The sequence below is a fragment of the Hirundo rustica genome, chromosome 6 (assembly GCF_015227805.2).
Source record: "Hirundo rustica isolate bHirRus1 chromosome 6, bHirRus1.pri.v3, whole genome shotgun sequence".
NCBI classification, from domain to species: domain Eukaryota; kingdom Metazoa; phylum Chordata; class Aves; order Passeriformes; family Hirundinidae; genus Hirundo; species Hirundo rustica.
In genome coordinates, this window is record NC_053455.1 from 28,454,185 (window position 1) to 28,468,420 (window position 14,236).

The 14,236-nt window shown below is 42.4% G+C and overlaps 1 protein-coding gene across 2 annotated transcripts in view; it reads left to right on the plus strand.

Annotated features, from left to right (window-relative positions):
* The first annotated feature begins 1,408 nt into the window (after positions 1–1,408).
* Positions 1,409–14,236, plus strand: part of CAPN3 (calpain 3) — a 29,061-nt gene continuing 16,233 nt past the window's right edge. Inside the window, exons 1-8 of one of the 2 annotated variants that reach the window (XM_040066921.2) lie at positions 1,409–2,053; positions 8,109–8,178; positions 8,645–8,763; positions 9,361–9,494; positions 9,916–10,084; positions 10,655–10,795; positions 13,575–13,658; positions 14,007–14,092. In XM_040066921.2, the coding sequence (XP_039922855.1) occupies positions 1,763–2,053; positions 8,109–8,178; positions 8,645–8,763; positions 9,361–9,494; positions 9,916–10,084; positions 10,655–10,795; positions 13,575–13,658; positions 14,007–14,092 (1,094 nt within the window). In that variant the 5' untranslated portion in view covers positions 1,409–1,762. The remainder of the gene's footprint in view (positions 2,054–8,108; positions 8,179–8,644; positions 8,764–9,360; positions 9,495–9,915; positions 10,085–10,654; positions 10,796–13,574; positions 13,659–14,006; positions 14,093–14,236) is intronic. The other variant, XM_040066920.2, reaches the window with a different exon arrangement.

A 14,236-nucleotide genomic window follows, 5' to 3' on the forward strand; every position in this document is an offset into this window, starting at 1 on the left:
AAAGAGTTTCTCAAATGCCATACCCTTACAATTCTTCCAGAAATGGAGCTCTGTATATGAGAGTTGCACTGGTGTACTGGGCAGGAAGGGGGAATATGAAAGAAAAAATATACACAGGCTGCAAAATGAGCACTTTGCAGAGCTGTGCAGCGAAGGGCCCTTTGCATCTCGTTATTTGTGCATCCTGCAAAGAGTGACACATGGCTCTGCCAAGCTGTCCTGCAATGCAGTGTCAAGTATGAGACCTGCAATCCTTGCATCTAAGTGCAATGAGGAAATCACCAATTCTGCATTTGAAGAACTCACCCTAAAGCAATTGCATTCCTATTTTCACAAATGTTTGAATGTCTTTTTCAATTGCCCTGTTGGTGCAAGAAAGCTTGCATTCATGATAAAAACAAAAGACCTAAATGGCCTAAAAGACTGATGATAAATATTCCTAGAGGTTAGTCAAGCTTGCCAACTATATATAACCTTCTTTAAATGTTTCTCCAGGGGAGTTTTCTTTAATGAGCTGTAGAGTTTGTCCACTGTACTGTTGATTTTAAATGTGTAAACTGAGCAAATGGCTGAGAAAAAAAGCAAACAAACAAACAATCAGCGCTTTGGGAAATGCCATAGCCCTAGGCCAGAAGGTCAGCAGTGTATATGTGAGCCAGAAATGAGTATCATTAGGCAAAAATAAAACTGGTGTCAGCCTGTGATTGAAGACTTCCCAGTAAAGAAAAATCAAGGTATTACGAGGCTTTTCTTGACGTGTAGATATTGTCACTTTTTAAAGAACAGAGAAAAGCAATATGTGTTTAGATTTTCATTCACGGAGGCTGTGAATTTGTCCCTTATCCCATTGTTGTGTGAAAAAATACATGTGTAGAGGCAGATGTTTCCCTTAACTTTGGTATATCCTAACACACAGAGAATGGTCCAATTTCCACACTAGGTTCTATAAACTTTTCAGTCCCTACACAGAAAGATGCCTTTTCATGGGGGGTAGCTATTACGAGATGAATCTTAGCGTTGCCAAGCTGCTCTTCAGAGGAACCAAACCCAGCTGGCAGGTATTGATGTGACCTCAGGAGCATCAAATAGCACCTTTTTCACCATTATAAGTGTCTTCTGATCATCTTCTCCAGTACTAAAAATTTGTATCTTTTCTGCCCCAAAGGGTAGAAACAAGTCAATTACAACAGTTCTTTCAGTAGTGTCAGGACCATTGCCTGGCAGTACTTTGTACATAAGGTTCCCAAGCCAGCAGGAGTTTAGCTTCCAGTTTCACTGTTCCCTCTACTTAAGGAAAACTGCTTGCACCAGGAGTCAGCCCAGACACAGAGGCCGTCCCAGGAACATGCCTGGCCTCGGCACAAGCTGCACAGAAGACTGACACCTTCTCACTAATGCCCCCCTCTCATTTTCCCTCTCTCTGTGCCTGTAGTTATTTTTAGATTTCACAGTTAAAGCTTGTCCCTTCTGGACGCTTGCACTCACCGGACAGCACACACGCACGCTGTAGATACAACTCGGATACTGGAGTAAGGCAACTGATCATCTTTTCCCACATCAAGGAAATTCCAATTTCTGATGACAAAATACTGTCCTTTAAGGGGATGCAAAACCACATGGAATTTTCTTCCTTGCGAATTTGACTAGAAGGCTTTCAACTGACAGAAAAGACGGTTTGCACAGCAGCTTCCTCTTTTCTGAAATTTCCTTCCACTTTGCAAGATCCTGCTGTCTTTCAGCATTTGCTGTAAGCCTGATTGCCATGCCGACCGCCCTAACTGCAGCGGTGGCTCAGCAAAGAGCTGCTGGGTCGGTCCCCAGCGCCACTATTGGCACTACGGAGGGGGCAGGAGGGGGCACAGGGGGCATTTATTCTGCCATTATAAGTCGCAATCAGCCCATTATCAGCGTAAAGGAGAAGACCTATCAAGAGCTTCACAAGAAGTGCCTGGAGAAAAACATTCTCTATGAAGATCCTGATTTCCCACCAAATGAGTCGTCCCTTTTCTACAGCCAGAAAAGCCCTGTCAAATTTGAATGGAAAAGACCACGTGTAAGTAACAGGTTTGCTGATTGCTTTTTTCCTCTAAATTGAAGTATATGCCCTGAGCTTACATTTTTGCGGAAATTGTGTGTTGGAGAGGCAGGTGGAGTAAACTGGAAATATATTTCCTTAGAGCTCTCTTGGGAGACAACTAGCTAGGGCTGTGAAAGCTTAGGCAGTGTGTATATAATGACTAAAATACAATAAAACAGAATGAAACAACAACAGAAGAGATGGAATGAAATATTTAGAAATAGATTTGGGGAATTTCATTTTCTTCTTGCTTGGTTTGCCTGGGATTTTCTTATCTGAAACTACCAAAGAAAAACTCTCCTTATTCTGCAACAAGTTACTGGGTTTGCTGAGGCTTAATTTATTTAACACTACCTTGTTTCACTTAAACCTTTATTTTGGTATTCTGCCATTTTTCTCGTGGGTGAAAATAAAAGGACAGATTATGGTCTGAAACATGCTTTTAGTCAGTTGTTCCCTGCATTGCTTATCCCACTTACCAGAATGTGGGTATTCTAATCCCTATGAAGACCCACTCTTGGCTAGTATCCCATTCATTTTCCTGTTTTGTGGGTGTTCCTCAGGCAGCCTTCCTCTCCTTTTTCATCTTTTTTTTTTTCCTCTATCTCTCACTGGCAGAGGACTAATACCTCAGTTCCCAGTTGATTCTCCCTCCTACTTCAGGAGGAGTTACACTTTTTCCCTGTCAAATCTGCTGGGCAGCTGCTCCCCTGCAGCAAGGCAGCCCCTGGGACAGCGCCTTGGCCCCTGCCATCCCCTTTCTGACAGGGGGGTGTTGCTCTGAGGAGCCTCCACAGCTCCTTCTCTCTGGCAGTTTTTGGCCACTTCTTTTATATTCACCATACCTCCCCTGCACCCAGATCTGTGCTTCAGTGGCAAAGTCTGTGGTGATAAAGAAAACTGTTACACAGTTACACAGGAGTGTAACTGAATAGCAAAAGACCACTAGCTCTTGTGGGTGGCTGTTACAGACATTGAGGAAGGCCACATGCTTCTGTCTCAGCAACAACTTGAGAAATGTGGAGGGTTCAATATGAGTTCCCCATCTGCTGTGCCCTGTGCACTTTTGCCCTGTCATTCCTTCATCATCACCACAGCTGCATCTGCCTCTGGAAAATGTGCGAATGACTTAAATGCAGCCCCAAGTCAGGCATGTGAAGGGTTGGGATTCCCCCTCTTTCTGCAGAGGGAAGCAGTGCAGCAGTACAGCGGATGAGTGCCCGCACCCCACAGCAGACAGTCTGCAAGTGTCATGTTAGAAAACATCAAAACAAAATAAATGCACAACGTGACCCCAGACTTGTCTTTTATAACTGTGCAGGCACAGATCAAGTCTTTGTTATTGGAAAGGTTCAGACCAGGGTCCTAATTCCAAAGACATTTCTTTAAGTCGCTCATGAATATGTAAGTTTGGACTTATTATTCAGATAGCAGCCACAGGCTGGGGATCATGTAAGACTTAAAATACAGCATAAACTTCAAACCCAAAGCTATGTGGGTTTTTTTGACACAAGCCAAGACTGTGAAGTCAAATGAATATGAAGGAATAATACTGGGCTAATAAGATGTTAAAGCAATCATTGAAGCACCACACCTACTCAGTTGCATAGGCTGTGTTTTGTAATAGTCTGTAAAGATATGGATAACCTCTGTTCTTGTTAAATTGCAATGGCTTTTTTTTCCCCCAAAGAAATAAACTAGCTTATAAAATAATAATTTTAATCACTTTGAAATCCAGGTCAATAGTTGAATAAAACTTGATAATGTACTCTAAAAGAAAAAAAACCAAAAAACCTCACAGTTCAGAAGTCCTGAGAGAGTATCCTAATGCTGACCAGTCTAGATCCTTTCCCAGTGGCATTTTATGTGCCACATACCTCCAGACACAGCAAATAAACACATGATGAATGTGCTCTATGATCCCACTTAAAACAGAGGGCTGGGAAACACACAACCTGTCCCTGACTCTCTGGCTTCTTGAGTCACCTTAGCCATGGCACCTCATCAATTTGTATCAAAGCCCCTCTACCCAGAGATCAGGTCCTCCTCTGCCACCTCCCAAAATGCTTGTCCCCTGCTGCTGCGAATGCATGAGTACTGGCCTTGTCCCTTACCCACAGAAGGACAGGTGTTGGGCAGGGCAGCTGGCAGCCCTGGCATGGGGGCAGCAGAAAGGCCTTTGTAATTCTACCCAGCTAGTGACTGCCCTGCCACGACATGAATGCACAGAGAAGATCTCCTAATACTCAATTCAGATAAAAGCCAAGTGAGAGCCCTGAAAGTTCCCCTAGTAAAGACTGCGGGATGCATCCCTCCAGTGTTTCTGTTCAGAGTACGCGGGACCATGGTTTAGATACATAGAGGGGAAATTAAACCCCGCTAAGATAATGCAAAATATTAAATTATTCGCTCACCCACAGCAGGTAAGAGGAGCCCAAAGAGCTCTCTACACCTGCAACAGGTTATATCCAGCTCACTGACTGTCTGTGCCTCTCACAGCTATGCTGCCTGTGGGAACTTCTCACAACTGAGAACAAGGAGGAGGCCACTGATCTTTGAAAGCTAAGAAAAAGTCTGTGTTATAACACAGAATATTGAGAGGTCCTGCTGCAGTCTTGTTTGGATCTAACGACACCTGTGTATTTATAAGAAGGTTGTACGGTAACACTGTGCTTTCAAACGCGTCATTGTTTTTCTCCTTGCTCACAGCCAAGTCACAGCAATAACCACCAAATTCAATGACTTCCCTATGGTGATCCTCCCCTGTTGGAATGCATTAATTGGGTTTATATCGTGTTTCATCGGATTTGTCATCGGTATCACGTGGTTTGTCCTTACTCAGCTGTAACCCAACTCTGTTCCCCTCCCACTTTATCCCTGATTGGGTGGTGTGTTTTCCCTGCCCCCTGGGGAAAAAGCCCCTACACAGGGGGGTCCTCAGCTCTCGGGCACGGGTGAGCCACTGGGAAGAGCTCCAGCCAAGCAGGGCAGGACTCGAGAATAAAAGCTGTAAAATCCCTCCCGGTGATAGAGAGCAGACTCTTTCCTTTTGCCATTGGCGGTCATGTAGTCTCATAAAGAAATACCACACTCCCCATAGCCAGAAAATCACCAGGAGGCGCTTTCTTTTCATAATGGATACAAATAAAATCAAGTCAACAAACTATTGGATTTTGCTTGGAATGAAAATTAGCCAGTCAGATCATCTACTGCACACATGTGAAGCTGTTCAAATTTAGTAATAACAAAATGTGGGTCTGGTCAGGTCATACCACAAAGCAAAGAGGGCTCTTAGTGCCACCAAGATAGAACTTTCAGATTAAGATAATCCAGCTCAGAAGATCTAAAACCACCTTGACATTGAGCTGTGCCCTGAAGTGTGCAGCACAGCCATTTAAAAGCGTGGTCTAGACCACAAGAGACAATAAGGCTACAAATTATCTTAGGTTGAAAAAGATCCTTCCTCTGTTGAAAGGACCAGCTTAGGGAATTTACTTAGAACGCCATTGTTTATTGACAGCGGTTTTTAAAGGAATGAATGCCTTTTGCTGCAGCAGTGAAAGAAGACTGGCAGATTTCTTCCTGATACAAAAGAAAAGCTAATGAAAATATAACAAAGGTCAAATGCCATTTTTAGTTGCATGCTGCCTTTGCATTTTCCAATGCTCTCTTCCAACTGACTCATAACTACTCTCTTCCCAGAAAGCAGCATGCACCACTACTAGATTTTTCCTGGGATTCTTTGTTTTCCTTGCTGTAACTGACTCCTTGTAATGAGATTTTAGTTTGAACTGAAACTACGCAGTGCAACTTAAAGGTCCTTTGGATAGTACCAAGTCAGTCTGAGACATTCAGATCAGAGGAGGAGATTTTAAAAGATGAATCATTGCCTCAGTGAAGTGCAGCCTGTTGGGATTCTCTGCGATAACTTGACCTAGGAGATGAAGAGCAATCCCTCACTCAGCCAGGAAGACTGGAAGGACAGACCTGCCACCTGCATCTTAGACACCAGGTCATCTTGCTCTGCTGACTGAGTACTTCAGCCTTGGAAGATCTTGACACCTTTCTCTGCAACTTCAGCTATACTCAGCACAACCAGTGCAGCTGGAGATGAGCTAGGAAAGTACAAAAAAGTACTAAAATTATATCACAGTGTGCTATACACACCTGGCCCTCATAAAGAAATGCAAGAAAAGCATTTCTGTCATAGCTAAACCAGGCCATATGACAGTGGCATGATTCTCTCCTTTGTATTCCTTTACCAAGCATACTACAAAACAAATGACCCCAAGATGCAATAAATGGCTCTGAGTAACACATCGCTCTACATTTAATATTTGGAAACACCTAGGTGGCACCTGACTACTTTAAACTAAAACACAGCATGCTGGATTTCAAAGATAGTTACAAAAGGAGCAAGATCAAACAAGATCAAGTACAATAACAGAATTGGAAAAAAACACAAACCAAAAACCTGGCATCTCAAACTAGTTTTCAGCAGAGCACCACAGCAATGTGAGGAAGAATATTTTCAACAAAGCAAGTGAGTTGAGAAAAGCATGAAGGCATCTCAAACATCTGCTTTGACAGAACTGGACCCCAACAGCTGACCAAGGCTCATAGTAACAGGACAGTCCCTACATTCCTTCCCTCGAGGGAAATAAAGTGCCTGCAGGGGTTGGAGGTAGGGAGGGTGATGGAAGCTGGTCTCTGTCTGGCTATATGACTAATCCAAATATTTACATCAAAGCAAATCTTCTGATAACTGTGAAGTAGAAAAAAAAGTGTGTTTGAGCCAAGTGAAACTACTAGACCTGAAACATGAGTCTGGAAACATCCAGGGTTACCCTGATGATGAGAGCAAAAAGCTTTAGACTGTAGAGGTAGCATCAGCTGCCCCCATGTGCTGCCACATGAGCAACTGTCAATTGTTCTGTCTCCTTCCCACTCTAGTCCTGACATCTTTCAACAGATTAGGTCTTGGACTGTACTTTGTCTTCTTCCCAGTTTGCAGCTGCTCAGGACAGTGCTCCTCAGGTTGCAATACCTTTCTTTCCTTACCCTCATAAGAGATGCAACCAGAAGTTGTGTCTTCTTATTCCTCTCCATACCACATATTGGAGTATGACAGATGGGATAAAGCAGGGACATTTTTACTTTGTAGGACAGGTTATAGCCACTACTTTCCTTGAATTTCTTCTACACTACAGTCTTTGCCCATTATAGAAATGGGCTATGTAAGCCTGCAATTGTCCCACTTCACTTGCTGCATTTTACTTTCCCTCCCTGGAGAAATGTCTTAATTATTTATGCCTGTACAGCATCTTGTACCCATTCTATTCTAGTATAAATACCGTCAAACCCAATACATTGTGCAATGTGCAGGACAAAAGAAGACCTTCCTGTCCTCAGAGACAGATGATATCTGTACACATTTTTGGATGCAGCATTGTCAATTAAATACTGCAACATGAGGAAAAGAATAAAATCTCTTAAGCAGCAACTGATTATTTCTGGTAATTAAACATCTGATCCTTTAATTTTAAGAAGGATAAATCCTGGGGTTCATTCCCAATGAAATGGATTCTTCAAACCTTTTAATGCCCCAACATATCAGTTACTGTAAATTGGACATAAGATAATTTTAAAATAATTTAGTCTAGTGCCCTAATGGTTTTTTCATCTACTTGCTCTCCAGTCTCCTCCAATGTTCTGGTTTTTTCATTAGTGTGCAGAAAAAATATTTTCCCCAATTCTTCTCATTTCAATGTGTTTTCATATTACAGCACAGAGGGAGCACCCCAGGCTCAATATTAAATCCTGAAGATGCATGGGGAAAACTTTGACTGAAGCCTGGAGCCTGCAGGTTCCAAAACATTTTTGTAGTGAAACTCTGCAGATGAAAACTGTGGGGGAGGTTTTGATACAAGCTATCCGATAAGAAAATGTTCCAAAATTGCCTTTACTTCTGTGCTAAACGGGCATCATAAGGCACATTTTTCCTGCTCATCCATCTGTTTCTGTTTTGCAGGAAATCTGTGAGAATCCACGGTTTATTATTGGTGGAGCCAACAGAACAGATATCTGCCAAGGAGAATTAGGTATGAAATTCTTACTTCAACTCTGCACTTTTTGAAGTCTGCATCATGGTTTAGCTCTTACTTAACTGTCTTTTGTTTCAAGGTAATATCAGAAATCCACTCAGTGATTCCTTCACCCGGTAGCAAATTGTTGACATCTGCTTAGCAGCAATCTAGGCAAGAACTTTTAGTGAAAAAATTGTGACACAGGGAATTCTTAATGCAGTGCTCATCAGATTTTAGGCTTTTTTAAAAATATGGAAGATAGTATGGAATATCATCTGTTTAGCCTGTGTGTACCCAGCCATAAAAAATGCCCATGAGCATTTCTGGAGCCCAAATAGATAAAGTGCTAAAGTACTGCAGAACACATGGAGAATCATGCTCTACTGAGAATTAACATGTCACTTTGCAGTATCTCAGGTTTTCCCTTTGATTCTAGTTGCCCTCTCCTTTCATTTTGTCTGCTGCTTCTGCTCATTTACAGGTAACTGCTGGTTTCTGGCTGCCATTGCTTGCCTGACACTGAATAAGAAACTGCTCTGTAGAGTCATACCTCATGACCAGTCCTTCATACAGAACTATGCTGGCATCTTTCACTTCCAGGTGAGTCACCCTGTCTAGCGGTAAGCATATGTATTTACCCAAGGCTCAGCTCTAGGCATGCTCTTCCCTCTTTCTCCATCCTTTGGAAGTGTGAGTGACAGCAGGGAGGAAAAAGGATTGAATTGCCTTGCCTCAAACCCTTCCATCAGGGCGGTCACAGAAGGGCCAGCCAATAAAAGCAATTAGGGAGCATTAACCCACCAAGGAAGCATTTGCAGATTGCAGTGTCCTGGGTGTAAGGAGTAACAACAGGTGCCTTGTCCTGCCTCATTGCTCAGATGGAGCACTACAGCCAGCACGGACACACGGGCATTTGCAAGAGCAGCTATTTTTAGGCCCACAGATAGCTGGTCTGTCAAAACAAGTTATTGAAGAACTTTTTATTCAGAAAGGATGGACTGCTTTCCACTTTTCCTTTGGTTCTGCCCAGGGGAATTCAGTACAGCTGCCTCCCTCACCGTAGCCATCAGCTGTGGCCACATTACGAAGCAGTTAATTTCCACATTTCTCCTCTCTCAGCCTGACTTTTCAGCCAGGCTTCCTCTCCCTGCACCAAGTCAATCCAGTTTTGTTTTTTTTCTGTTTGCCTTTGAGCAGTTCTGGCGCTATGGAGACTGGGTGGACGTCGTCATCGATGACTGCTTACCCACCTACAACAACCAGCTGGTCTTCACCAAGTCCTCCCAGCGCAACGAGTTCTGGAGTGCCCTCCTGGAAAAGGCCTATGCCAAGTAAAGCAAGCTGCGGGGCTGCGCCGGACTCCCCAGCTGAGCTCTGCCTGGGCTGGTGCTTAGAGCACTGCATACATACAGCGTTTAGAAGCACACAGAGAATAGACCTGAATACACCTTTTCCCATGCCTTGGAGCTGGGGATGGGTTAAAGTGTATTTTCTAGGAAGTTTTGCTACTCATTCAGAAATCTATATTTGATTTTCAGCTTTTTTGGTTTTTTGTTTTTTGTTTTTTTTTTTTCTGTGTGTGCAGGTGGCATGTCTTAGAACTTCTAACTTGTGAGTTACCAGGCAGATGGTTTGTGGGTTTTTAGTATGTGTGTTTACATAGCTGTAGTTATGCACACACAAGATGGATATAAATATATAGGTAGGTATCTATACCTGTGTAAAAGAATGTTTTTCTTTTCCCTTTTCAAGACTCCATGGGTCATATGAAGCTTTGAAGGGAGGCAACACCACCGAAGCCATGGAGGACTTCACCGGAGGAGTCACAGAGTTCTATGAGATAAAGGATGCTCCTAAAGATATCTATAAAATCATGAAACATGCCATTGACAGAGGATCCCTCATGGCCAGTTCCATTGATGTGAGTCCATATGAACTTTGCAGATAAGAAATGACAGAGGACAGGGACCTCTCCATTCATAACCAAATATATACCACCTTTGGAACTGCTTGGTTCAGGCCACACAAAAAACATCCATTTCTAGGAGATGGAGTAATCCCCCCTAGAGACTAGCCATTAGCAAACAGTGAGTACCAAAAGAGAAATAAACAGAAGCAGAACATGGAAAGAGCAGGTGTAATCAGCAAAACCAGTACCCCTTCCCCCTCAAGACCCTAACCCAGTGAAATGAGGCTAGTACGAGGATGCTGCAACTCCGTTAAGACACAAATCTTCATGTCAAAGATGTTAAGTAACAAATTAACGTTTTATTATCAACACGGCTTCAAACTGTCTTCACTTATTGTGGTAAATTTAAAAGTTAAAAAGTTAATACTCTACGGAGTACCATATTTCAGTAAAGGTGGGAGAAAAAACAGTGCTATTGACACTGTAGATAAGTATGGACATGAAGGAAAAGAGAAGTTATCTAGGCTTATCTTTTACCACTCATCTACCTCCATGCTACTTTTCTCCCTTTCTCTGTGCCAGGATGACCTAGGCTTTTGCTATGGATCAGCTCCTCAGAGCAACATTGGGGAACTGATTGCTCGCATGGTGAAGAATCAAGAAAACGCACAGATGACTCAGTCCACCGTAGACTACCAGGGCATGGAGGAGAGGCCAGCCTGGGTAGGTCTCCTTAGCAGTTGACTTTGGAATGCTTTTATCTACAGACAATTAGAGAAACACATCACCTATGCTTTTAAATGCTTTTCTGATTTCACACTAATGAAATATTCTTATGGACGTGTGTGTTAGAAGACTTCAGTGCTTTCTAACACAGTGACTGATACTAGAGGGTCTCACTGAGGCTTTAAAGGGCTGTTGGCTTGTGACACAGGCTTATAATTTGCAGAACAAAAAATTTATTAGTGTTTTTTATCAAGCCTCCTGCTCAAATAGAGCAGAGAGAATGAAAAAATTAAAATACTAGAATAGAACATGATCCCTGAGTGTCACTGAGACACGCAAAGCAGTCACACGGAGAGAGAGGTTTCGCAGGGCAGAGGTTCCTCCGTTCCGACTCAAGGCTGAGACCAGGCGGAGAGAGTTTTTGTTTATTTTTTATTTGTTTATTTTGTTTATTTCTTACTTTTTATACATTTGTGGTTCTGGCCAAAGATTGGCTTTTTGGGGTTTCCACCCTTCAGCCTCAGTGGCCAGACCAGTTGTCAGTTGCAATTGTTTTCAAGTTAGAAATATGCAAACAAAGGACAGAGAATGAAAAACAAAGGATTTGTTTATGTTACATATGTGGGAAAAAGGTAGAAAACTGCTCTTAATATTGTGCAGTAACTAAAGATCTGACTCCATTTTATGAAAATTCAAAAGGCTATAAAAAACTCAGAAAAACCAGGGTAACACCCTGAGTGTGCATGGAATGTCAAAGAAAGAAAAAGCTCTGCATAGTTCTCAGTCCAGGCAAAAAATCTCTTTGTGAACTAATTTTGAGACAGAGTGCTCTACTCTTCAATGGAGGAGAGTCTGCTCTAGGGATACTCTTTTTTGATTACTGCCAACAAAGTCCTCATTAAAAACTCCTAACAAGGAAAAGGAAAAACATGTTGAGTTTTATATGTGTGATGAAATACAAAGTAACTCCAGCATATCCACCTAAGTATCTAGCAAAATAAAGAGTGGAATGTTAAAATCCTCTAAGAAAGAAATGGACAACTGGACAACTTAGAAGCTTTCAAATCTGTAGAGGGACACTTGGCTGCCTTCTCTGTGTCAGGCAGCTGTCATACCTTGCCCTTTAGGGAACTGTATTTCCAAGACAATAAAATTACATCTCTTGTTTTATAGGGGAGTGGGGAAGGGTGGGAGAAAAATGCAAAAAAAAAAAAAACCAAAAAAAACCCCAAAAAACAAAAAAAAACACCAAAGAAAAATCCTCCACAATTGCATCACTCTAAACTCTTGGTTGTGCAAACTTTCTTCTGCATTTGCAGCTGAAATACCTGATTTCTTCTCTTCTGACATCCATATTTAGTTCTCCCTAAAAGACTGAAATGGTGTCATTCTTTGGGAAAGACCAGTATGACTATCTTGTTTTGCCAGTGTGGCTGCCCAAACCACCCATGTTTTGGGGGGAGAATATCCTCCTCAGTGACTGTCCACTAAAAAACTATTGCAAAACTCTTTCTATACTTGTTGCCCCAGCAGCTGTTGTGCTGCTGGTTACTGTGTATTCCTGAACCATCACCAGGAAAAAGATCAGGACTCTGATGGAAAGAGGCAGATGAAACACTTCCAAAACCTGCACTTTGAGAGGCTGTTCAGGGCACCAGAAGTTAATGATCCTAAACAAAAAGAAGAGAAAGGGGTTCTGAGAAGTAATGATGGTAACAACATGAGAAGAAATGAAGAAAAAAGGAAGTAGGTGTGAAGTTATAGTATGGAAACAGAATCAAGGAAAAAGAAACCAAATATATGCTGAAGTGAAATAATGGAAAACAATTGCACCATCCAGGAAATATTTGGATGAGATGCTTCCTGTGGAAGCTGAGAACATTTCCATGTGACTTTACTAATTGTACCCAGGATCCAGCCCTGCCTTTTTCATGCCATCAGATGTGACAGAGTTACTGACAGGACCTTGCAGGCATCTCTCAGCAACAGACACAAAGAAGAAGGGGAAGTTTTGCTCATGGTCTGCCCCTCTCACTGACACTGGAGATCTCTTGTACAAGTACAGCAGGTTGTGTGCATCTGACATCTTGCTCCCAATTGTGGATCTCACAGACAAACAAGTAAAAATCCATCAGACACAATAAAAGCTGATGACTCAGACAGCAAATGTATTTACACCTGAGCAACACAGTTATGCCTTTCCTGACAGTTAGATGCAATAAAATAGTGTCAGTTAGCAGGAACAGTGTATTAAATAGGGTGTTTAAGTGTCATTGTGATAAGATAACAACCAGGTGGAAAGATGAAAGTATTCTAGTTGTTGATTTGCTCTGATGTTTAACCAGTTCATGTGTGATAACTTTACTGAGCTATACAAGAACATACTATCCTAGAAAAGGCCTTCTAGGCCTCCAAGAGTCCTTCTAATACAAAAAGCTAATTATTTGATTAAGCATGCTATATCCTGCCATGTTCCAAGCACAAAAAACAGTAGCCTACAAAAAAGGCGAAAAGACACCAGAAAATGTCCTTTCCGCTTGATATTATTAACTTTTCCCATCTTTAGTTCATACTTCACTCCTTTCTAACCATCACCATTAATTCTATGGGTGCTTAGCTCGACCACCTTGACAAACACAAAGAGGAGAACAAGGCAAAATATCCCGTCGCGTGGATGGGGTCACCCTTCCTCCAAAAGCCCTGGGTGGCAGCGCCTGCGCTCAAGCAGGCAGCTGAGCTTTGCATGAGTCCCACGGGTTTTCTCTCTGCCCACCAGACCATAGTGCCGATGCAGTACGAGACACGGATGTCCTGCGGGCTCGTCAAAGGTCACGCCTACTCCGTGACGGCCGTGGAAGAGGTACGTGCACCCTCCAGCTGTGCGCAGAGTCCCACATGCATGGCGGCAAAGCCGTGGGAGGCATGAAAGGAGAAACTAATTGTGAGCCAAGGAACCAAAATTATATTCACATAAGTAAAAATCTTGTGGACAAAGAAACCAAGTTTTGGCCCTCTGGGGAAATGCTCACTTGGGCAAAGGTGACCACAGGCAGCCACCTCCTGGTCTTACAGCCTTCCCACAATCACCCCAAGAAGATCAGGCTGGGGTATGACCCAGAAAAGCACCATCATTGAAGTGGAACATTTCCTTTTGAACATACTCTCAGTCTATTCTTGTTGATTTTTTTTTTTTTTCTTTTTTAATTAGACAGTATTTAAAGGGGAAAAAATACGTCTGGTAAGACTGAGAAACCCCTGGGGCCAGGTGGAATGGAATGGAGCCTGGAGTGACAAGTGAGTAAAACAGAGCTTCACATGACTTGAAAAAGAATTTGCAGCTTTATTTGCCTTTATGCAGATTTTGCATAACCCTAATATTCAGTGATGAGGTATCTTGATTTTCTTTGTTGTAATTTTGAAGTTGATTGATTGCTTAGC